Genomic DNA, 25870 nt, shown 5'->3' with positions numbered 1-25870 from the left:
TATAGTGCGTATCCGGCATTATTATAGTGTGTACCCAGCATTATTATAGTGCGTACCCAGCATTATTATAGTGCGTACCCAGCATTATTATAGAGCGTACCCAGCATTATTATAGTGCGTACCCAGCATTATTATAGTGACTACCCAGCATTATTATAGTGTGTACCCAGCATTATTATTATAGTGCGTACCCAGCATTATTATAGTGTGTACCCAGCATTATTATTATAGTGCGTACCCAGCATTATTATAGTGAGTACCCAGCATTACTATAGTGTGTATCCAGCTTTAGAACCTGGCAGGTGAACACCTGACCTAGGACGACCCCCAGGTGTCAGAACCTCCCACATATCAGAATATTTCCAATGTGATAAATTGCCCTCCTTAGTCAGGCCGCTCCCAGGGAGATGCTGAACTGCCCAGGTGCCTCTCCATACAGCAGGGCCCCGCATGACAGACCCCCGGCCTCACCCTGGCTGACTACAGCCCCATCCCCACTTCCAAGCTGGGCATTGCCAGCATGGATATCTCCATGAAGCGTGTTGGGTCTGTCCCTCCTGGGTAAGTGCAGGTCACGTGTGTTACTAACCGGCCAGACAGGTAAGTACACTGGGGTGCGGTGGGGAAGGGGTTACTGAAGAGTTGACTCACTAAAACATTGGTCAGGGAACTCGGTCCTCATTACCCCACGCAGTGCATGTTTTCCAGGTCTCCTCACAGAATCACAAGTGCAGTCATTAACTCCACCTGCGGACCTTATAAAATGTGTCTGAGTAATTAGTAAACCTGTGCACTTGCTGGGTTACCAGCAAAACATGCACTGTGTGGGGTAATGAGGACTGAGTTCCCTGACCACTACACTAAAAGATACAAAGTTTTTGGTTAATTAGTTATTTTATTCATACTTCCCTACCTGACCCTCTCCTTCAGGGACACAGTGCTCTGTTCCTGGGCTTCCCTGGTAATGTATGATTGCCAGCACCTGTGGTGACACCTTTCTTATCAGTTACCTAGCTCCCCACAGGTGCTGGCAATCCTACATTATCCATACATCCCAGCATGCCCCTCTCCAGGAGGACACAGTGCTCTGTTCCTGGGCTTCCCTGGTAATGTATGATTGCCAGCACCTGTGGTGACACCTTTCTTATCAGTTACCTAGCTCCCCACAGGTGCTGGCAATCCTACATTATCCATACATCCCAGCATGCCCCTCTCCAGGAGGACACAATGCTCTGTTCCTGGGCTTCCCTGGTAATGTATGATTGCCAGCACCTGTGGTGACACCTTTCTTATCAGTTACCTAGCTCCCCACAGGTGCTGGCAATCCTACATTATCCATACCTCCCAGCATGCCCCTCTCCAGGAGGACACAATGCTCTGTTCCTGGGCTTCCCTGGTAATGTAGGATTGCCAGCACCTGTGGGAAGCTGCTGTAGGTAATTGATAAGAAAGGCGTCACCACAGGTGCTAGCAATCCTACATTACCAGGGATGCCCAGGAGCAGAGCATTTTTTCCCTGAAGGAGGGGCAGGTAGGCAAGTATGAGTTTTGATTATAAATCTTTGTCCATCAGCGTATGGCTGGATGTGCCCTGATATCTCTTTAATTTGGGACACCTATGAGTTACACAGGTGCTGTGGGTGATTATAGCCAGGTGTAATGTAGGCCTGAGGTCAGCCACAGGTGCCCTGGATTATAGGGGTATTATGGATGGTGCCCGGTTGTATTGCACCTACACTTATACAGTAGGTGTCATTCTGCAGATAGCCCCAGACACGCACCTCACATAATAAGGGACCGGTAGGTGGCAGAGCGGGAGGTGCCCAGTGCCTCCATTTTCCTGATGGCTAGCTCACCTATCTGAGCACCTTCCGGGCCATTCTCAGGTCACCGCCTCAAAAAGTCTCAAGCTGTGTACACACGGGGGGCGATAGGGGCTGAAATCGCTGGGAATATGGTCGCTGGCGACCATAAATCGCCGGGTGCGCGCTCCCGTTTTCAGCTCCGTTCTAATCGCTGGTCACCGCCGGCAGAGGTTCCCTTTCATCAGCGACCATCTCTAGTCGCTGATGAAAAGGAGACACTCAGCGATATATCTCCCCAGTGTGTACCGGGCTTTAGAGCTAGCAATCTCCTGGAGTGTCAGGGAGACTCCCGAGACATCAGCTTGTAGACCACTTACCTGCCTTCAGCTGGCCTCATCCAGCTCCTGCTGATTGCTGTTCCCAATTACCCCTCTCTCCTGATGGTGCATGCACCTGCCCTGCTCTGTCCTACATCATCCCTACACCTCCCAGGGCCCAGCATGCACCTGCCCTGCTCTGTCCTACCTCATCCCAGCACCTCCCAGGGCCCAGCATGCACCTGCCCTGCTCTGTCCTACCTCATCCCTGCACCTCCCAAGGTCCAGCATGCACATGCCCTCATCTGTCCTACCTCATCTCTCCACCTCAAGGGTCCTAGCATGCACCAGCCCTCCTCTATCCTACCTCATCTCCACACCTCCAGGGTCCAGCATGCACCTGCCCTCCTCTGTCCTACCTCATCCCTGCACCTCCCAAGGCCCAACATGCACCTGCCCTCCTCTGTCCCACCTCATCTCTCCACCTCCAGGGTCCCAGCATGCACCTGCCCTGCTCTATCCTACCCCATCCCAGCACCTCCCAGGGTCCAGCATGCACCTGCCCTCCTCTGTCCTACCTCATCCCTGCACCTGGCCTCCTCTGTCCCACCTCATCTATCCACCTCCCTAGACCCAGCATACACCTGTCCTACCTCTCCAGCGTCCCAGCATGCACCTGCCCTGCTCTGTTCTACCTCATCCCTGCACCTCCCAGGACCCAGTATGCACCTGCCCTCATCTGTACTACCTCATCTCTCCACCTCCAGGGTCCCAGCATGCACCTGCCCTCCTTTGTCCTACCTCATCTCCGCATCTCCCAAGACCCATCATGCACCTGCCCTACTCTGTCCTACCTCATCCCAGCACCTCCCAGGGCCCAGCATGCACCTGCCTTCCTCTGTCCTACCTCATCCCTGCACCTCCCAAGGTCCAGCATGCACATGCCCTCATCTGTCCTACCTCATCTCTCCACCTCAAGGGTCCTAGCATGCACCAGCCCTCCTCTATCCTACCTCATCTCCACACCTCCAGGGTCCAGCATGCACCTGCCCTCCTCTGTCCTTCCTCATCCCTGCACCTCCCAAGGCCCAACATGCACCTGCCCTCCTCTGTCCCACCTCATCTCTCCACTTTCAGGGTCCCAGCATGCACCTGCCCTGCTCTATCCTACCCCATCCCAGCACCTCCCAGGGTCCAGCATGCACCTGCCCTCCTCTGTCCTACCTCATCCCTGCACCTGGCCTCCTCTGTCCCACCTCATCTATCCACCTCCCTAGACCCAGCATACACCTGTCCTACCTCTCCAGCGTCCCAGCATGCACCTGCCCTGCTCTGTTCTACCTCATCCCTGCACCTCCCAGGACCCAGTATGCACCTGCCCTCATCTGTACTACCTCATCTCTCCACCTCCAGGGTCCCAGCATGCACCTGCCCTCCTTTGTCCTACCTCATCTCCGCATCTCCCAAGACCCAGCATGCACCTGCCCTACTGTCCTACCTCATCCCAGCACCTCCCAGGGCCCAGCATGCACCTGCCTTCCTCTGTCCTACCTCATCTCCGCACCTGCCCTCCTCTGTCCTACCTCATCCCTGCACCTACCAAGGTCCAACATGCACATGCCCTCATCTGTCCTACCTCATCGCCGCACCTGTCCTACCTCATCTCTCCTCCTCCAGGGTCCCAACATGCACCTGCCCTCCTCTATCCTACCTCATCCCTGCACCTCCCAGGGTCCAGCATGCACCTGCCCTCATCTGTCCTACCTCATCTCTCCACCTCCAGGGTCCCAGCATGCACCTGCCCTCCTTTGTCCTACCTCATCTCCGCACCTGCCCTCCTCTGTCCTACCTCATCCCTGCACCTGTCCTACCTCATCTCTCCACCTTCAGGGTCCCAGCATGCACCTGCCCTGCTCTGTCCTACCTCATCTCTGCACCTGTCCTACCTAATCTCCGCACCTCCCAAGAACCAGCATGCACCTTCTCTCCTCTGTCCTACCTGATCTCCGCACTTGTTCTCCTGTCCTACCTCATCTCTCCACCTCCAGGGTCCCAGCATGCACTTGCCCTGCTCTGTCCTACCTCATCCCTGCACCTTCCAGGACCCAGCATGCACCTGCACTGCTCTATCCTACCTCATCCCTGCACCTCCCAAGACCCAGCATGCACCGCCCTCATCTGTTCTACCTCATCTCCGCACCTGTCCTACCTCATCTCTCCACCTCCAGGGTACCATTGTCTTTGAAAGAACGTTTCACAGATTGTATGGGGGCATCTGTCTCCCCGTCAGCGCTGTGTTTGCGGTACTGCATGAAGTTGGCCACTAGAGGCGCTGTTGTATGGTAACAGAGTGCTCTGTCACCTATGGTGGGAGATTGTTCAATGGATCAGAAACCAGGGGCGACCTTTATTTAGGGGGGTGAGAAGCCTTGTCTGACTGCCATGGGGCTATGTGCTACAGTAAGCCCTGCTGTTATCCCCTGATTGGTTTCCCCGTGCTTGTAGGGTTAATGGAGATGTCCCTAGCAACAGGAGCTTCAAGGTAGCATTTATAAAGAGTGTTCTATAAAAATTATGGGTAGAAGTGGATTGGTTGCTATGGGCAATGTCTCCACTCTTCACATTCCCTATTTTTACAAAGCTTTTCCAAACTGTAATTTTTTTTCCCCTTTCTGGTTTTACTGTTTATATTTGACAACACTTAACATTACAGTAACCGAATAACAGAATAGAGAACAGGTAAAAGGAAACCACAGTACAATACACATTACAGTAACATGTAAATAGTGAGGACTCTATCAACGTTCTACTAGGGACCGGTGGCCAATGATGGAGATGACTATGCAGACGAAGATGGTCACTGAGTGTTTGAGTGTAAAGGCCCCCATACACTATGCGATTTTGGGCCGATTTCATCCGATTTCGGCACTGTGCCGATAATCGGATGAAATCGGCCCAAAATCGTAGGTGTGTGATATCGGACCGGACCGGATCAGGGAGGTCGGACGGTCTGTACATACGATCACGTCCGACCTCCCTGTATGCATATGCCTGCCACCTGACAGGCATATGCATACAGACACCGGGGGAGTAGTGGGGGCGGCCAGCGGGTCCCTGAGCGCCGGCGAGTGCTGCTGACTGACCTGGCCGGGCAGTGTACTGTACTATAGCAGCAGCGGGGACGGGCGTCGGGCAGCGCAGTGGCGGCTATTATATTTTTAAAATACTTGTCAAATGACCGGCCGCTCTCTGATTGGCTGAGAGCTCTCCGGCCAATCAGAGAGCGGCCGGTCATTTGACAAGTATTTTAAAAATCTAATAGCCGCCACTACGCGTCCCGTCCCCGCTGCTGCTATGTGTAAGTACACTGCCCGGCCAGGTCAGCAGCGCTCACCGCACCCGCCCCCACCACCGCTGCCCGCCCCCACCACCGCTGCCCGCCCCCACCACCACCGCTGCCGCTGCCCGCCCCCACTACTCCTCACCGCCCTGCAGCTCCCCGTTTTTTTTTTTACATGGGATAAATCGCATGCGATTTATCCCATGTAAAAAATGGCACATCAAGTGCCAAATTGTATGCGAGCCTCCCGGGGAGCTGCCGGGCGGCTCGCAGGTAAATTGGGTCCGACTTGTCCCTAGGACAAGTCGGCCTAATGTATGGGGGCCTTAAGAGAGCTGTGAGTGACATGTGAAGAGAAGAGGACTAAAGGCCCCCATACACTAGGGCGACTTGTCCTTAGGACAAGTCGCCCCCGACTTCCCCCTGAGCTTCCCCGGCTGCTCCCCGGGGGAGCTTGATTAGATTGGCACTTGATGTGCCATTTTTTACATGTGATAAATCGTCTCGATTTATCACATGTAAAAAACCCGGGGAGCAGGGGGGGGGGGGCTACAGAGGTGGGAGCAGGGGGGCTGGGGACGCTGCGGGGGACAGCCTCTGTGTCCCCCGCTGCTGGGGACAGCGTTTGTGTGCCCCGCTGCTGAGGACGCTGCGGGGGACAGCGTCTGTGTCCCCCGCTGCTGGGGACAGCGTTTGTGTGCCCCGCTGCTGAGGACGCTGTGGGGGACAGCGTCTGTGTCCCCCGCTGCTGGGGACGCTGCGGGGGACACAAGCGGCATAGAGCCGGGCAGGGGGAGCCGGCGGGAGCTGTCAGTGTTGAATAAAAAAAAAAAAGCCCATACAATGCATGGGCGGCCTGTGATTGGCTGAGCGCTCTCTCAGCCAGTCAGCAATTGGCTGAGAGAGCGCTCAGCCAATCACAGGCCGCCCATGCATTGTATGGGCTTTTTTTTTTATTCAACACTGACAGCTCCCGCCGGCTCCCCCTGCCCGGCTCTATGCCGCTTGTGTCCCCCGCAGCGTCCCCAGCCCCCCCTGCTCCCTCTACCGCAGCAGCGCCGCCCCACTAGGTCCCAAGTCGGGTGGTCGGACGTGCAGCAGGTCCAACCACCCGACGCAGATCCGATGCGCACGGGACCGCGCATCGGATCTGAGGGGACATCAAAACTAGCCGATTTTGGTCCGATTTCGGCCAGATCCGACTGATCTGGCTGAAATCTGACCAAAATCGGCTAGTGTATGGGGGCCTTAAGGGGCACATTTATCATGGGCATTTACAATGCGATCTGGGAGGAATATTACCGCCCAGGATCGCATTGTAAAATGCGATCATATCGGGGCAATTTATCAATATTAAGGGCGTAGGGACAGGGCTCCGATGGCTACAATGGGCTATCGCCACATTACAATGGCGATAGCCCAGGGGTGTGATGCCGGGCTGCCTGATGTTGATACATCGGGCAGCTTCGCATCCCCCATAGAAACCTATGGGGGATGCGGTCGGCGGCGCTGCAGGGAGGATCGCAGCAGGGATCGGAGATCCCTGCTGTGGTCCCCCTTTAATACATTCCAGGGATAAGGGAAATCCTGGCAGATATCATGTCACTGGCATCGGATCCTCTCCTGTGGCGCAGGCTGCGGCAGGTCTGAGTTTGGGCCTGGTACAGAACCATTGGGAGGCTGTACAAGGCAGAGAGCTCAGCATCCCCCCCCCCCCCATAACTGACAGAAATGGGGATTGCGGTGCTAGGCCATGCTGCCTTCACACAAGGCCCGCCCCTTTTGTAGACATGGACACGGCTGCCAGCTGTGCCCGGCTATAAAGGTGTTTTATGACTTTGATATTTATTACACCTTGTACACGGCTGACGTCAGATCTAGCTGAGAGCAGCCACTTCCTGGTCCGGGCCGGGTGACTATGTTCCATGTGTGAGGAAGAGGAGCCCGCTGTCAGCTTTCGTCCCCCTTTGGGGTAAGTCGATGACGTCTGGTGATTGGTCACGGTGCTTGTAGAACGCATCCATTCTATGGTCGCTGACTGACTCTTATTTCTGCCGAATATGGGGCGGGCCGTATGAAGTCAGCCACACACCTCGAGCCTGTCCACCCCTGCCTGCCCCCTCTGGAGCAAACTCGAATAAGCCAATCGCAAACCTCAAACATCAGGGAAGGTGCCAAATGTGGCCCTCTAGGAGCAGGCCTGACTCACCCCTTAGTAATCTGAGTCTGCATGCAGGCCCGCCAATAGGGGGTGCTGTCGGTACAGCTGTCCCAGGCTCCGCCTCTCTGAGAGGGAAGGGCCATGGTGTAATTGGCTGTGGGCGCCCGGAGGCAAAGAAGCCAGCACTCCAAGAGCAGGGCTTCGTTCAGCTGCAGCGCACTGAGCAGGAGGCAGCACCGCAGGGATACGGTCATATTGTCGACACCACTTAGGTCGACAGTCATTAGGTCGACAGGTGGCAAGGTAGACACGGTTTTAGGTCGACACGGGTTAGGTCGACATGTTTGTTTTACAGTTTTTTGAGCTGACATGTGCCGACAGGCGGTATTTCATGCCCTACCATCCACTAGGGCGTGGTGGGAGAATAAAATAGTGTGCAAGAAGCATAGCGAGCGGCTGCGGTTGACTTCCAACTGTGTCCATGTCGACTATGTCGACATTCGGTAAAAAAAAAACAGTAAAAAAGCCATGTCAACCTAACGCTGTGTCGACCTTGACACTTGTCGACCCAACGGTGTCAACCTAATGGGAGGGCAGTGTCCACTGGGTGTCCTGCAGAGGGAGCCCCATCGGAGAGCAGTGTCAGTAACAGCATTGTCCCCTGTGTGTTCTGCAGGGGGAACCCTATGGGAGGGCAGTGTCCCCTGGTTACTGTCCCCCTTGTGTCCTGCAGGGGGCACCCTACGGGAGGGCAGTGTCCCCTGGTAATTTTCCCCCTTGTGTCCTGCAGGGGGCACCCTATGGGAGGGCAGTGTCCCCTGGTAACTGTCCCCCGTGTGTCCTGCAGGGGGAGCCCCATGGGAGGGCAGTGTCCCCTGGTAACTGTCCCCCGTGTGTCCTGCAGGGGGCACCCTATGGGAGGGCAGTGTCCCCTGGTAACTGTCCCCCTTGTGTCCTGCAGGGGGCACCCTAGGGGAGGGCAGTGTCCCCTGGTAACTGTCCCCATTGTGTCCTGCAGGGGGCACCCTATGGGAGGGCAGTGTCCCCTGGTAACTGTCCCCCGTGTGTCCTGCAGGGGGAGCCCCATGGGAGGGCAGTGTCCCCTGGTAACTGTCCCCCGTGTGTCCTGCAGGGGGAGCCCCATGGGAGGGCAGTGTCCCCTGGTAACTGTCCCCCTTGTGTCCTGCAGGGGGAGCCCCATGGGAGGGCAGTGTCCCCTGGTAACTGTCCCCCGTGTGTCCTGCAGGGGGAGCCCCATGGGAGGGCAGTGTCCCCTGGTAACTGTCCCCAGTGTGTCCTGCAGGGGGAGCCCCATGGGAGGGCAGTGTCCCCTGGTAACTGTCCCCATTGTGTCCTGCAGGGGGCACCCTATGGGAGGGCAGTGTCCCCTGGTAACTGTCCCCCGTGTGTCCTGCAGGGGGAGCCCCATGGGAGGGCAGTGTCCCCTGGTAACTGTCCCCCGTGTGTCCTGCAGGGGGAGCCCCATGGGAGGGCAGTGTCCCCTGGTAACTGTCCCCCCGTGTGTCCTGCAGGGGGCGCTCCATGGAAGAGCTGGAGCAGGAGAGGGAAGGTGTGAAGCTAAAGGAAGATCTGCAGTTCTATTTCATGAGCCCGTGTGACAAGTACCGAGCCAGGCGTCAGATACCGTGGAAACTCGCCCTGCAGGTGCTGAAGATCGTCATGGTTACCGCGCAGGTAATGGGGGAGGGGGTCTTCCAAACAACCGCATGTGCCATATGGTACCACCGGTCTGTAGATGCGTTTATCTGGGGTAGGGTGTTTGCTCTCGGTCCATAGGAGGCATTAATGCTGCTGTAGTGATCCTTGTAGGGAATATGTACTAAGCCTCGGAGAGTGATAAAGGGGAGAGGGAGAAAGTACCAGCCAACCTGTTTCCGTAATTTTTCAAAGACGGCTTATAATGGCAGCTGATTGGTTGGTACTATCTCTTGTTCCAGCCTCAACTGTAATAATATTTAAAAAAAACACTCCAGTTGGGAGCTGATTGGCCGGAGCACCATTTATCATATGCAGAGAGTTTTAAATGGCTAAAACTCATAGATGAATCGGGCTCTTGGTCCATCTCCCCGTGTTGCCATCCTGCTCTAAGACGACCGTGTTCAGTCTCTGCACCAATAGCCACATAGCACTGTGATGGCAGCATAGGCCTGAAACACGGTCACAGACCCACCAAGAAGACCCTCGCCACCAGGTACCACATGCCTGAAGATGCTCCTCCCCCAATCTCGTCTCAAGAGCATGCAATCTTGGGGAGGTCCATTCATATGATCTTACTGCACTTCTGTTTTGTCAGCTGGTTCTGTTTGGGTTGAACAACCAACTGGTGGTTTCCTTTAAAGAAGAAAACACGATGGCCTTCAAACACTTGTTTCTGAAAGGCTACACCGGCGTTGATGAGGATGACTATAGCCGCACCATCTACACTCAGAAGGACCTCTACGACAGCATATTCTATGTGATCCGTCAGGTAAATCGGTCAGCAGGTTTGGTGGATCGTGATTTAATGGTTGCTCAATCGACTATTCTCTACATTAGTGGTTCCCAACCTCGTTCCTCAAGTATGTCCAACAGTCCAGGTTTTCAGGTGACATGGCAGGTGCACAGATGCACTCATTATTGACTGACACATTTTGAAAGATCCACACGTGAAGCTAATTATTTCACTTGTTATTGTGTGTGGGGAGACATGGAAAACATAAACTGTTGGGGGAACTTGAGGACTGAGGTTGGGAACAACTGCTCTACATCGTACATCAGACCAATGCTCTACATCGTACATCAGACCACTGCTCTACATCGTACATCAGACCACTGCTCTACATCGTACATCAGACCACTGCTCTACATCGTACATCAGACCACTGCTCTACATCGTAACCTCGTCCATACTATTGGTTGACCAGCTTCCTTGAGTCTGTGTCCACCATGCACACCTGTGTCCACCACGCACCTGGTAGATGGCTATTTTTGCTAGTCCTCGTGGTAGATGGCTGCTTTGGTCTAGTCCTCGTGGACGTATCGTGCAAAATGTATTTTCCATGTTCTGTTGCTACTTTACTTTCCGTTTTCCAGGTAGTCTTATTGGCCGTGAAGGTCCATCCTTCTAGAGTAGACAAAGGGCTGCTTGTTCGTCTCCTGTCATTACCAAGACCTAGGGGCGGAGAGACAAGAGGGCCTGGTTTACAACTTAATTAGACGAAAGCGATCTAATTGTATTTTTGCACCCCACCTTTCCTCCTCCTGTAGTATCATCAGATCAGGAACCTCTCGCTGGGCACAGTTGGCTATGACAATGATGACAAGCGGAAAGGACTGAAGATCTGTAAGCAGCACTACCACAGGAAATCCATCCTCCCATACAACAATACCTTCTACATTGACCCCACTGTGGAGACAGGTACCGTACATCGAATTTACTGCTGATACTGTTGTGCAAACTTCTTTCCTCATGCGACTTCTACTGGGCCAAGCAGCAAAAGAACTTGAGTGACCCAGCTTGGTGGCCGCTGCTTAGTTCTGGTGGGTGCCCCTGATCACTGATCCTGTCTCAGCAGCCCCTGTGTCCCTTCCGTGGGTTCTCCTGATCACTGATCCTGTCTCAGCAGCCCCTGTGTCCCTCCCGTGGGTGCTCCTGTTCCTGTCTCACCAGCCTGTGTCCCTTCCGTGGGTGCTCCTGATCACTGATCCTGCCTCACTAGCCCCTGTGTCCCTTCCATGGGTTCTCCTGATCACTGATCCTGCCTCACTAGCCCTTTTGTCCCTTCCGTGGGTGCTCCTGATCACTGATCCTGTCTCAGCAGCCCCTGTGTCCCTCCCGTGGGTGCTCCTGATCACTGATCCTGTCTCAGCAGCCCCTGTGTCCCTCCCGTGGGTGCTCCTGATCACTGATCCTGTCTCACCGGCCTGTGTCCCTTCCGTGGGTGCTCCTGATCACTGATCCTGTCTCAGCAGCTCCTGTGTCCCTCCGTGGGTTCTCCTGATCACTGATCCTGTCTCACCAGCCCCTGTGTACCTCCAGTGGGAGCTCCTGACCCTGCTTCACCAGCCTGTGTCCCTCCCGTGGGTGCTCCTGTTCACTGATCCTGTCTCACCAGCTCCAGTGTCCCTCCCGTGGGTGCTCCTGATCACTGATCCAGCTGGATCTGCAATCCTGTGTTCTGTGTACAGTTATTGGTCAGTGTGTATTACAGCACTGTGGACCATATTTGGCATCTTCACAAATCAAAAGATAACATTTGAGCATGTCCATTATAGCATCCTTGCTGTAAGTGACAGTTACCAGCCCTGCTAGGATGCATGTGACTGCGGTCTGTGCGTATATACTGTATCGCTGGTCACCATCTGCCTGTCCTACTTTGTCTATAGAATGTTTACACCTGGAACAGGAGCCGCAAGTGAGCGCACATTCCCAGGACTACGCTCAGGCAAACTCCTCCTTCTTCAACCTGGAATTCTACAGGTAACACTGATACCTCCCCCCAGTACTCTTACAGGTAATATGGATACCCCGCCCCCTCCCCCAGAAATCTTACAGGTAATATGGATACTTCCTCCCCCAGTACTCTTACAGGTAATATGGATACCCCGCCCCCCCTCCCCCAGAAATCTTACAGGTAATATGGATACTTCCTCCCCCAGTACTCTTACAGGTAATATGGATACCCCGCCCCCCCTCCCCCAGAAATCTTATAGGTAATACGGATACCACCGACCCCCCCCCCCCCAGTACCCTTACAGGTAATATGGATACCCCCCCAGTACTCATTCAGGTAGTACAGATACGTCCCCCCCAGTACTCTTACAGGTAATACGGATACGCCCCCCCCCCCCCAGTATTCTTACAGGTAATACGGATACCTCCCCCCAGTACTCTTACAGGTAGTCCTGATCCCTCTCCCCCCCCCCCCCAGTACTCTTACAGGTAGTGCCGATCCCCCCCCCAGTATTCGTGCAGGTAGTACGGATATGTCCCCCCCAGTACTCTTACAGGTAATACGGATACCTCCTCCCCCAGTACTCTTACAGGTAATATGGATACCTCCCCTCCAGTACTCTTACAGGTAGTCCCGATCCCTCCCCCCCCCCCAGTACTCTTACAGGTAGTGCCGATCCCTCCCCCCCCCCCCCCAGTACTCGTGCAGGTAGTACGGATATGTCCCCTCCAGTACTCTTACAGGTAATACGGATACCTCCTCCCCCAGTACTCTTACAGGTAATACGGATACGTCCCCTCCAGTACTCTTACAGGTAATACGGATACCTCCTCCCCCAGTACTCTTACAGGTAATACGGATACGTCCCCTCCAGTACTCTTACAGGTAATATAGATACCTCCCCCCCAGTAGTGCCGATCCCTCTCCCCCCCCCCCCCTCCAGTACTCTTACAGGTAGTGCTGATCCCTCCCCCTCCCCCCAGTACTCGTGCAGGTAGTACGGATACGTCCCCCCCCCCCCAGTACTCTTACAGGTAATACGGATACCTCCCCTCCAGTACTCTTACAGGTAATATGGATAGCCCGCCCCCCTCCACCAGTACTCTTACAGGTAATACGGATACCTCCCCTCCAGTACTCTTACAGGTAATATGGATAGCCCGCCCCCCTCCACCAGTACTCTTACAGGTAGTACTGATACCTCCCCCCTAGTATTTTTAAAGGTAGTACAGATCCACCCCCCCCCCCACTACTCTTACGGGTAGTATGGATACCCCCCCCCCCCTTAGTATTCTTACAGGTAGTACAGATCCCCCCCCCTCTACTTTTACAGGTAATATGGATAGCCCCCCCCCAGTGCTCTTGCAGGTAATACGGATACCTCCCCCACCAGTACTCTTACAGGTAGTACTGATACCTCCCCCTAGTACGCTTCCGGGTAGTACGGATCCCTCCCCCACTACTCTTATGGGTAGTATGGATATCTACCCCCAGTACTCTTGCAGGTAGTATGGATACTCCCCCCCCCCCCCCCCCACACTGCTCTTACGAGTAATACGGACACCCCCCAGTACTCTTACAGGTAGTAATGATACCTCCTCCCCCAGTACTCTTACAGGTAGTACGGATAACTCCTCCCCCAGTACTCTTACAGGTAGTACGGATAACTCCTCCCCCAGTACTCTTACAGGTAGTACGGATAACTCCTCCCCCAGTACTCTTACAGGTAGTATGGATATTTCTCCCCCTCCCCTAGTACTCTTACAGGAAAGGTGTTCCAGGATAGCCCCCCAGTAGTCTTACAGGTAATTTCCCCCCATGCTCTAGGCCGCCCCCCCAGTACTCTTACAGGTAGTATGGATACCTCCTCCCCCCCCAGTCCTCTTACAGGTAATGCGATCCGGGATACCCCCTAGTACTCTTACAGGTAATGTCCCCTCATGCTCTAGGCTGCCCCCTCCAGTACGCTTACAGGTAGTACAGATAGCCCCCCCCCCCAGTACTCTTGAAGGTAAGCATTCCGGGATACCCCTCCCCCTAATACTCCAGCAGGTAATGCCCCCTGTACTCTTACAGGTAGTACCAATACCTCCCCCCCCCCCATTACTCTTACAGGTAATACGGATACCTCCCCCCTCCCCAGTACTCTTACAGGTAGTATGGATACCCCCCCCCCCCCCCCGTATTCTTACAGGTAATGCGCTCTGGGATACAAACCCCCCAGTACTCTTACAGGCAATTTACCCATGTGCGCTAGGGCTGTTGTGATGGCTTTATAATTTTAATAATTTTTTTTATTTATTTTAGACTGATTAAAGTGGAGATATCCTTCAGGCTGAAGGGAATAGATCTACAGACCATCCGGGTCCGTGAGCTTCCAGACTGCTACTTGTTTCACAACAAGGTAGGTACGACGTATATACTATATGTTACTCTGCGTTATGTGTCTGGATGGTGTGTACCCCCCCCCCCTTGTATGGAGCTGTGGAAGCATTAAATGATAATACACCACCATGGTGCCAAGTGCTCTGTGGCCTCATGGTTCCCTAACGGCCCTACAGTCCAGGGGTTACCAATGGCCGTGTTGGCACAGGTGGGTGTGTTAGACCTCGTGGGCGCTGTGACTATACATTGGACGGCTGCATTATTTAGCATGTGATCGGCCATGTTGGTTCATGACCTGGCTTCATTACCATTGTGATGATATTGGCTGATAGGGGAACTACACATCCCAGCTTGCCCTGCATGGTTTCAGCAAACCTATAAATTTCCATGCTGGGATATGTAGTTCCACAGGTCGGTGGCATCTGTAGGGCACTAATCATACAATGAGCTGGCGGATGGGGGTGAGTTCTGTTCCTTATGCTGTAGGTAAGGGCAATGTAATTATACGTAGGGGTATGGGAACACAGTGCTCACACCTTGGGTTTGTGAGTGTTACATTGGCAGTGATTCGCTCTGCTCCCTGGTCTGTATACAGCCCCCACTAACCCTCCCCGCTGCTTTCTGCCCCCAGATAACCTTCAACAACCAGGCACACAGCGGCAAGATCAAAATCTTCTTCAACAGCGACGCTACAATTCAGGACTGCAAAGGCTGGCACATCTCTGGCTCCAGTGAGTCTCTCACGCACACACGCACACCATCCTTCCCATTGGTGAAAGGGGGCGTATATACACCATATGCCATGCCACCGTCTCCTCTACAGTTCTACCACCAACCACTGCATAGAAGGAAGAGCCCCATTTATCAATGGGTTTTAGCTATTTAAAACTCCTGGTGCTCCAGCTGCCACATGTTTGAAAAATGCCAGTTGGGAGCAGATAGACTGTAGCACCATTTATCATATGGAATGAGGGGTGGGGGCGTTACTTGTTGTTTGTGATCTTCTAATTTATACCCGCAGAGGGCGCTCTACAGACCCGCAGGGTATCATAGTAATTAAGGCTGAATAAAGATGTTAGTTCATCGAGTTCAACCTAACTAACTACTACTGACGTGAGTAAGTCATATCTACAGGATTCCCTTAGTGGCCAATAATGGATCCAGTTTGGATTTGATTTCAGTAACAGTAGTTGCTGTAACCACCCCACCGGCAATGAGTTCCTGAATGTTACTGCTCTAATGGTGAAGAATCCTCTTCTTAATTCAGTACAGAATTTCTTTTCCTCGAGCCTCAGTACATGCCTGCGTGTCCTAAGTATAGGCCTGTTACTGACCAATCATCGCCCAGTTCCATATGATTCCCAGTCCTGTATTTGTACATACTAATATCACCTCTCAGCCTCCGTTTCTCCAGTGAGAACATATTCAGCCTGGTATAACCTATCTTTGTATTCTAGTGATTCCAGACCTGTTACTAGCTTAGTCGCCCTTCTCTGTACCTGTTCCAAGTCATTTATGTCCTTTTTAAGGTGCGGTGCCCAGAACTGAACACAATATTCCAAGCGTGGTCTCACCAATGCCTTGTAAAGAGGCACTATCACATTGGCATCCCTTGAATCTATACCACTTTTTTGCATGCCAGTGCCCGGTTTGCTTTTGCTGCTGCACTTGAGCAGTGTGCACTATTACCCAATTTATCATCTATGATGACCCCAAGTCCTTCTCTACAGCAGAATTTCCTATAATAACTCAATTTAGCCTATAAGTAGCTTGTTCATTTTTGTTCCCATAATTAATTACTTTACGTTTTTCAACGTTAATCCATGTTTACAGTTTAAGTCAGTTTCCTCATCCTCTCAAGAGTTAATTTCCTGACTCAATTTTGTGTCCTCTGCAAATATTGCAATTTGACTCACTATGTCACTTCCAATATTATTACTGATTATATTATACAAGGTGGGTCCCAATATTGAACCTTGCGGGACTCCACTTTGAACCTTACCCCTGCTGGAATGTATGCCATTTACCACCACTCTCTGTCCCCGTTTGTGCAACCAGTTTTTAATCCAATTACAAATGTTATCTCCTAACCCTAAATTACCTAGTATCATTAACAACCTTTTATGAGGCACTGGGGCAGATGTATTAAGCCTGGCGAAGAGATAAACTTGAGATAAAGTGGAGATAAATTGAAAGGAGATAACACACCAGCCAATCAGCTGTGTTTGAAACATGACAGTTGGAAGTTGATTGGCTGGTGTGTTATCTCCTTCCACTTTATCTCCACTTTATCTCAAGTTTATCTCTTCGCAAAGCTTAATACATCTGCCCCACTGTGTCAAAAGCTTTAGCGAAATCAAGCAGTATTACATCAACAGATTTCCCCAAGTCCAGCCCCCTACTGACTTCCTCGTAGAAGCTAATTAAATTAGTCTGACATGATCTATTTTTGACGAACCCAAGCTGAGCGTTACTTATCACTTTTTCCTGTTCTAAGAAATTTGGGATACTATCTCTTGTTATCCCTTCTAATATTTTCTCCACAATGGATGTAAGACTGACCGACCTATACATTTCAGGGATAGTTTTGCTACCTTTCTTCCATATTGGTACTACGTTAGCTATGCACCAGTCCCTTGGTACCGTCCCTTAGTCTATTGATTCCTTGAATATCAGATATAATGGTAGTGCTATGACAGAACTCAATTCTTTTAGTATCCTAGGGTGTATTTCATCCGGGCCAGATTTGTTACTATTTAGATTCTGTAATCTATATTTGACCATTTCCTCACTCAAACATACAGTTTGGGAGCAATCAAGAGCCGAGCATTTAATCTGTGGGAGATCTTCTGAAGATTCCTCCCTTGTAAATACCAAAGCAAAAAATTCATTGACTAATTCCGCTTTCTCTTTTCCTTCTATTACCAGTGTACCCTGCTTATTTTTTAGTGGGCCAATATTTTCCTTCCTTAACAGTTTCCCGTTTATATAACTGTAGAGTTTTTGGGGATTAGATTTGCTATCTGCGGCTATTTTACGTCCAGTCTCTAATTTAGCCGTCTTAATTGTATTTTTACATTTCTTATTACTTTCTTTATATGCGGCACATGATTTGGGTGTCCCATCTTGGTTAAACGTTTTGCATGCCCTCCTTTTTTTTAGCTATTTCAAATTGACTTTGCTGTTAAGCCACATCGGTTTCCTTGTGACATTTGTTTTTTTATTTACCCTAGGAATAAACTTATCATTGTCCTCCAGCAGTATTTTTGTTTATATTTTGCTACCTTTTAGTAGTATCCATACCTCTAAATAATTCCTTCCAGTTTATATACTTTAAGGACTCCTCAAACTTACCAAAGTTTGTTTTTCTGAAAATTAAGGACCTAGTTGCTCCAATATAATTATAATTGTTAAAATCTAAATAAAATGTGATCACTGCTCCCCAATGTCTCCCTTATGGTTATGTTCGTAATTATTCCGATCTGATTGCAGTACAAATTTGTTCTCAAAATAGGCAAAACCATGTGCACTGCAGGTGGGGCAGATGTAACATGTGCAGAGAGATTTAAATCTGGGTGGGGTGTGTTAAAACTGACATCTAAATTGCAGTTTAAAAATAATGCAGACAGTATTTACCCTGCATAGAAACAAAATATCTCACACAAACTAACTCTCTCTATACATGTTACCTCTGCCCCACCTGCAGTGCACATGGTTTTGCCCATTTTGAGAACAAATTTGTACTGCGATCTGAATAAGGGCCAATGTCCCCGTTGTTGCTTAGCAAGAGATCCAGGATATTGGTATTTCTGGTTGGACAATAAATTGATACAAATCGTGGTCATTTAGGGCATCCAGTAAAACATTTCCCTTAGCAGTACTAATTGACCTATCCTTCCAATTTATTCCTGGGTAGTTGAAGTCACCCATAATAATAATGTCCCCTAAGCTGGCTGCTTTTCCACCTGTAACGAGGTCTTTTTCCTCCTCCGTATTTATATTGGGTGGTTTATAACATGTTCCTACTATAAGTTTTTAGCCCCTTTAATACCTGTGATTTCTACCCAGACCGATTCTACCGACTCCATTGTGCTCTCGTCTAGGTCTTCCCTTTTGTATGGTTTTAAGGATGGTTTAACATATAAACAAAGCTCCCCTTCTACCTAATCTGTTTTTTTTCTAAACAGACTATAACCTTCTATGTTAGCCTCCCCCTCATCCCACCAAGTTTCAGGAATACCTATGGGTATACATCTAATTCATGGTTCGTCTCTTTACAGTTCAGAAGAACACTCACTACACTCTGGTGTTCGATGGCTTTGTTATCCTGACTTGCCTGACGTCCCTCATTCTCTGCACTCGCTCCATTGTCCTGGCGGTCCGGCTACAGAGGGTAATAATGGTGGTGGGGATGGGGGGGCACTACACGCTGGTGTTCGATGGCTGTTATCCTGACGTCCCTCATTCTCTGCACTCGCTCCATTGTCCTGGCGGTCCGGCTACAGAGGGTAATAATGGTGGTGGGGATGGGGGGGCACTACACGCTGGTGTTCGATGGCTGTTATCCTGACGTCCCTCATTCTCTGCACTCGCTCCATTGTCCTGGCGGTCCGGCTACAGAGGGTAATAATGGTGGTGGGGATGGGGGGGCACTACACGCTGGTGTTCGATGGCTGTTATCCTGACGTCCCTCATTCTCTGCACTCGCTCCATTGTCCTGGCGGTCCGGCTACAGAGGGTAATAATGGTGGTGGGGATGGGGGGGCACTACACGCTGGTGTTCGATGGCTGTTATCCTGACGTCCCTCATTCTCTGCACTCGCTCCATTGTCCTGGCGGTCCGGCTACAGAGGGTAATAATGGTGGTGGGGATGGGGGGGCACTACACGCTGGTGTTCGATGGCTCTGTTATCCTGACGTCCCTCATTCTCTGCACTCGCTCCATTGTCCTGGCGGTCCGGCTACAGAGGGTAATAATGGTGGTGGGGATGGGGGGGCACTACACGCTGGTGTTCGATGGCTGTTATCCTGACGTCCCTCATTCTCTGCACTCGCTCCATTGTCCTGGCGGTCCGGCTACAGAGGGTAATAATGGTGGTGGGGATGGGGGGGCACTACACGCTGGTGTTCGATGGCTCTGTTATCCTGACGTCCCTCATTCTCTGCACTCGCTCCATTGTCCTGGTGGTCCGGCTACAGAGGGTAATAATGGTGGTGGGGATGGGGGGGCACTACACGCTGGTGTTCGATGGCTCTGTTATCCTGACGTCCCTCATTCTCTGCACTCGCTCCATTGTCCTGGTGGTCCGGCTACAGAGGGTAATAATGGTGGTGGGGATGGGGGGGCACTACACGCTGGTGTTCGATGGCTCTGTTATCCTGACGTCCCTCATTCTCTGCACTCGCTCCATTGTCCTGGTGGTCCGGCTACAGAGGGTAATAATGGTGAGGATGGGGTGGGGCCGTCTGGGGAAATATGGTCTGTTCAGCTCTAATGTAATCTTCAGCCTGTTCTACTTCTGGCTCCTACAGTATGTCCTCTATACAGTATGTCCTCTATATGTCCCCTGTCTATAAGATGCTTCTCAGTTGCCCATTTATCAATGAGTGTTAAGTGAATGATAAATGATGCTTGAGACAGTCTGCTCCCAACTGTCATTTTCTGGTGTCCCAAGTGCATTCTCTTGCATGGCGGTAGATGAACGAGTGACTTGCGCACGTACTGTACACGGCACATAAAGTAGGATAAGGCCAGTAGTCACTGGCTGGGACCGTGACCTCCCTATGGGATCGCTGGATGACTCCTCATTCCCGCCTTCCTATCTGCTGTAAGTGATGGGGACGATAGAGGCATCACAACCTGTCCGCGTCACCCGCTTATAACTAACTATACAAATGTGATGCGTATACATTCTGTGTGTGAGGAGAACGCTCTACATACCATTGTTTAAGCATCACATTTGTATAGTTTTCTTCCCTCCCAGATCCTGCGGGAGACTCCTGGTTTATGTTCTTGTCTCCTGATGTCCTGCATCATAAATGAAATCTCCTGGATTGTTTAGTGCAGCCAGAGTACCACCAAGGAATTTGGAAGGGCCGTGACTTCCTGCGATCATGGACTGCTATGTTGGCACATCCATCCCTAATGTTTACGGTCAGCGACCCCTCTTCGTCCCCCTGCAGCAGAGAACACACTGTGTAACAGAAGTCTTCTTATCTCAGTGTCTGCTATTGCTCTGTAGTGCGAGCTGTTCCTGAGGGTCAGAATGTTTGGTACTTATGTAGTATCTGGGCTGCCGATTTTTTGATTGTATGCCTTAAGTTAAGGCATACAATCAGATGCGATGCGATGCGATGACCCGATTTTTCCATAGGATTCAATGTTAAAATGGACTGAGTCCATTTTAACATGGAATTCAATGGGAAAAAGGGGTCCTTTTCATACCCCTACTATCCAAGTGGGCATGGAGTTGGATATAAACCTTTGGCGAGCGTAGCGAGCCACCGAGCCCGAAGCGTGGCGAGCGAAGCGAGCCCCGCGAGGGGACGGTATTCTGCGTCCCCTCGCAGGGCTCGCTACGCTCGCCACGCTTCGGGCTCGGTGGCTCGCTACAGGTTTATATCCAACTCCATGCCCACTTGGATAGTAGGGGTATGAAAAGGACCCCTTTTTCCCATTGCATTCCATGTTAAAATGGACTCAGTCCATTTTAACATTGAATCCTATGGAAAAATCGGGTCCATCGCATCGCATCGCATCGCATCGCATCGCATGCGATATGGTCGGGTGCGATGCGATGCGATGGACCCGATTTCAAAATCGGCAGCCCAGTTACTACATAAGTACCGAATGTTTTATTAGTAATAGAAAGATAATTTAATGGCAGATGAGAACCACTTGGCCCTTCCAGTCTTAAGGTAAAACACAAGGATCATTAAAAGTTTTCAAGTCCATTTTTTACCAAGAGGCGATCGTAGAAGAGAGAACACACCAGGTTAGATGCCATTTATTGCAGCTCGCACTACAGCGCATTCACAGGCACAATATACATGATAATAAATTCCATTCGTTAAATAAATAACACAGCAAATAATTCCTAACAAATGTAATATTGCCGGCAGCAACATAATTAGAAATACTCCCAAATTATATAGTTAATAGCAGCAGCTCCTCCCTTTCTGAAGGAGGGGAGCTGCCACTGGCCATGTCCTGCCCCACGCCAGAGGGCAGCACCTTGTATGATGTTCTATCCGCTCTGGACATGAGGGGGCAGCGGGCACCATGTATGACGTTATACCCGCTCCGGACACCAGGGGGCAGCGGGCACCTTGTATGACGTTATACCCGCTCCGGACACCAGGGGGCACCATGTATGACGTTATACCCGCTCCGGACACCAGGGGGCAGCGGGCACCTGGTTTGACGTTATACCCGCTCCGGACACCAGGGGGCAGCAGGCGCCTTGTATTCTGTTCCCTTATTACCTTTTCTCATTACAGAGGTTTGTGAGTTTCTTCCTGAACAACTACAATCATCACGTGTGCTCCTCTGACCGGCTGGAGTTCATTAACGGCTGGTACGTCATGGTCATTATCAGCGACCTGATGACCATTATCGGATCCGTAATGAAAATGGAAATAAAAGCCAAGGTGCGTGCGATGTTCTGTCGGAATTCCGTTAAACATCTCCACTCCCATGTCGGTAGAATGACGTTATAGGAGGATAATCGGCACAATTTGTATGGCCAAATTACCCGCTAGACAGTGCTGCGTGTACACGTGAGGTGCTAGGCGTCTTCTCGGCTTCATTGTGTACAGAAGTTCCTAAATCCAGGGCTCACTGACAGGACATGTTTTCCAGATCTCCTCACAGTATGACAGGTAACCTCATTAGCATAATCTGCGGATCTATAAAGCCGCATACACGTTGGACGATATCGTTCAGCTCCAGGAGTACAGGTGTCGCAGATGAGACTCAGGGTTTGAACGCGTGGACAGACAATGGAGGTGGTCGGAAACAACTGCGGGAGTGCGTGTAGTGTAGTTAACAATATATTGCGCACACACAAAGCAATATGCAGAAATATTGTCGTATCCCCATCATGCACATAGTTTAGAAAAACCGCCTATTATACAGTAATGCCAGCACCTGTGCCCCTGTCAGGGCCTAATGGGCCTGGAGCTTGGACTATAACAGGGCCTATTATGAGAGGTGGAGGAGGTGAGGCCAATGTCATGTCGGCATGTGGAACCCACATATTATACCACAGTGTCTACCGAATGTGCACAATATGGCGTCACTCGCTGACACATAACCGTATTCATCTGATCTTCCCCTAACTCTAGAACCTGACCTCCTACGATGTGTGCAGCCTGCTCCTGGGGACGTCCACCTTGCTGGTATGGGTCGGCGTTATTCGGTATCTCGGCTACTTTCAGAAATACAACGTGAGTAATGCCGCGGACTTACACAATCGGGGAATATTTGTGCCGCTCTCCTGCGGTTCTGTTACATATCGCGCACTGCTCGCTATTGCTGCGCCATGGGGAATGTTTGTGCCGCTCTCCTGCGGTTCTGTTACATATCGCACACTGCTCGCTATTGCTGCACCATGGGGAATGTTTGTGCCGCTCTCCTGCGGTTCTGTTACATATCGCGCACTGCTCGCTATTGCTGCACCATGGGGAATGTTTGTGCCGCTCTCCTGCGGTTCTGTTACATATCGCACACTGCTCGCTATTGCTGCACCATGGGGAATGTTTGTGCCGCTCTCCTGCGGTTCTGTTACATATCGCGCACTGCTCGCTATTGCTGCACCATGGGGAATGTTTGTGCCGCTCTCCTGCGGTTCTGTTACATATCGCGCACTGCTCGCTATTGCTGCACCATGGGGAATGTTTGTGCCGCTCTCCTGCGGTTCTGTTACATATCGCGCACTGCTCGCTATTGCTGCGCCATGGGGAATGTTTGTGCCGCTCTCCTGCGGTTCTGTTACATATCGCGCACAGCTACGCACCGCTCGGTCATACTCCTGTAATCTGTTTTTGTGTTCTAGGTTCTGATATTAACCATGCAAGCGTCGCTACCCAAAGTGCTGCGCTTCTGCTGCTGCGCGGGAATGATCTACCTCGGATACACATTCTGCGGCTGGATCGTGCTCGGACCGTACCATGAGAAAGTACGATACAGTTCTGTTTGTGATCTGGATATTGCTTGTGCTTCAGAAAAAGCCTGTAATGTTCCATCTAGCATCCTGCATTTCCAAACCCTGCCTGGGGTGTCGCTCTCTGCTGTGACGATTCTAGCACAGTATGGTCTGTATATCAGTGCTGAAATACAGAGCATATTCTGCTAGAAGCAGCACCCCAGACAGGGAAGAGTAACTGCAGGATGCTATAATGAATACTGTAATATAACAGAAGATCCGTATCCCCCTGGCCGATATACTTCCCAAAGTAATGACGAGGGGGTTAAATATCACATAATTATTAGGAAGAGAGGTGTTTCTGGGAATGTACATGGTAAATGAGGCCGCCAGCCATTAGCGCTGTAATTAGACGCCTCGTACTTCTGTATCCGGACATTAGTGATCTGTACACTTCCCCCGCACACACAGATCATGCTGAGAGCTCTCTAAGACATTACACGTGCTGATACGTCTGTAAGAAACCCCCAACCTCGCACTGTAGTGAGTAGGGGGTAACTCAGGATGGATCGCCGTACAGTGAGAATAAACGCCATTGCAGAACTGCGCACCCATCGCTGATTGCTGTGCAGAGCCATATGCAATTCTCAGAACATGGCAGTGCACCTGCCGCGAGTAGAGTACGTGTGAGGCTTCCACTAATCTGCGACCAAGTGGTCAGCGCTGATGTCAGAGACCCCACCCCCCAAGCGCCCAGGCACACACCAACAATGGCGGCTTCCTGTCAGACTGCGGCTGGATTGCGGCAAATGATATGGAGGGTCCCAATAAGCTTCCATGTTCCTATGTCCTATAATAACCTGGTTTGCCAATGCTGCACCACATGGCATGGAAGCACCTGGCACCCTCTCCCTGACACATCAGTGAGGCACAGTGGCTGTGTAGGCCTGAGTACTGGTCAATCCCACAAATCTCCATCTGCTGTATGCGGGGTGCCGCCTGGTCCCCTCTGCCTGTGGGTGGGGTGCCGCCTGGTCCCCTCTGCCTGTGGGCGGGGGTGCCGCCTGGTCCCCTCTGCCTGTGGGCGGGGGTGCCGCCTGGTCCCCTCTGCCTGTGGGCGGGGGTGCCGCCTGGTCCCCTCTGCCTGTGGGCGGGGGTGCCGCCTGGTCCCCTCTGCCTGTGGGCGGGGGTGCCGCCTGGTCCCCTCTGCCTGTGGGCGGGGGTGACTGGTGGTACACTCCGCCTGTGCGGGTACTGTATGTAATAGGGAGATGGAATGGAAACTTGTGTACCACAGGCCAGGGATTAAGGATATCCACGCTTGTGCACAGCCAGCATTACCCCGCCGAGCGAGGTCCTAATTCCTCTGTTTTGTTGCAGTTTGAGGATCTGAACACGGTGGCTGAATGTCTCTTTTCACTGGTGAATGGCGACGACATGTTTGCCACATTTGCGCAGATCCAGCAGAAGAGTACGCTCGTGTGGCTGTTCAGCCGGCTCTACCTGTACTCCTTCATCAGCCTCTTCATCTACATGATCCTCAGCCTCTTTATAGCACTTATAACGGACTCCTACGACACCATTAAGGTGAGCGCTGCTGTAAATGTCTGTAATGTTCATTTCCTCCATACTGAGCAGCAAGACCAATTGGCCAATCAGCAGCGCTGTGACATGAGTGACAATCTGTTCTCCTATATCCTGTCCTTCTAAGCATGGGGCCGCGAGTCCATGTTGCTGACCATCAGGCTGATGACTTTTCTTATCTCAGTCAGTGATTCAAGGAGTCTTAAAAATCTGAATTGTCTGTTATATCAGACTCCTCCCATCACTCTGCCATGTATGTGCTGTCTGCTGACTACACGTGTGATGTGATGGGTTATGGTATATTACACTCCTCCCATTACTCTGTGCCTCCACAATGCTGCCATGTATGTGCTGTCTGCTGAATACACGTGTGATGTGATGGGTTATGGTATATCAGACTCCTCCCATCACTCTGTCATGTATGTGCTGTCTGCTGACTACACGTGTAATGTGATGGGTTATGGTATATCAGACTCCTCCCATCACTCTGTCATGTATGTGCTGTCTGCTGACTACACGTGTGATGTGATGGGTTATGGTATATTAGACTCCTCCCATCACTCTGTCATGTATGTGCTGCCTGCTGACTACACGTGTGATGTGATGGCTTATGGTATATTAGACTCCTCCCATCACTCTGTGCCCCCACAGTGCTGCCATGTATGTGCTGTCTGCTGA

At 51.4% G+C, this 25870-nt stretch overlaps 1 protein-coding gene across 1 annotated transcript in view; it reads left to right on the top strand.

Annotated features, from left to right (window-relative positions):
* The first annotated feature begins 391 nt into the window (after positions 1-391).
* The window catches only part of MCOLN2 (mucolipin TRP cation channel 2), a 44748-nt gene continuing 19269 nt past the window's right edge, over positions 392-25870 (top strand). The window contains exons 1-12 of the mRNA XM_083157877.1: positions 392-561; positions 9156-9318; positions 9938-10111; positions 10891-11041; positions 12010-12103; positions 14385-14481; positions 15094-15193; positions 18743-18855; positions 21963-22112; positions 22809-22910; positions 23519-23641; positions 24989-25195. Of these exons, the coding sequence (XP_083014003.1) occupies positions 521-561; positions 9156-9318; positions 9938-10111; positions 10891-11041; positions 12010-12103; positions 14385-14481; positions 15094-15193; positions 18743-18855; positions 21963-22112; positions 22809-22910; positions 23519-23641; positions 24989-25195 (1515 nt within the window). The 5' untranslated portion in view covers positions 392-520. The remainder of the gene's footprint in view (positions 562-9155; positions 9319-9937; positions 10112-10890; positions 11042-12009; positions 12104-14384; positions 14482-15093; positions 15194-18742; positions 18856-21962; positions 22113-22808; positions 22911-23518; positions 23642-24988; positions 25196-25870) is intronic.

This window comes from Crinia signifera, chromosome 8, assembly GCF_055691185.1.
Source record: "Crinia signifera chromosome 8, ASM5569118v1, whole genome shotgun sequence".
NCBI lineage: Eukaryota > Metazoa > Chordata > Amphibia > Anura > Myobatrachidae > Crinia > Crinia signifera.
This window is presented reverse-complemented; position numbering and strand designations above follow the sequence as displayed.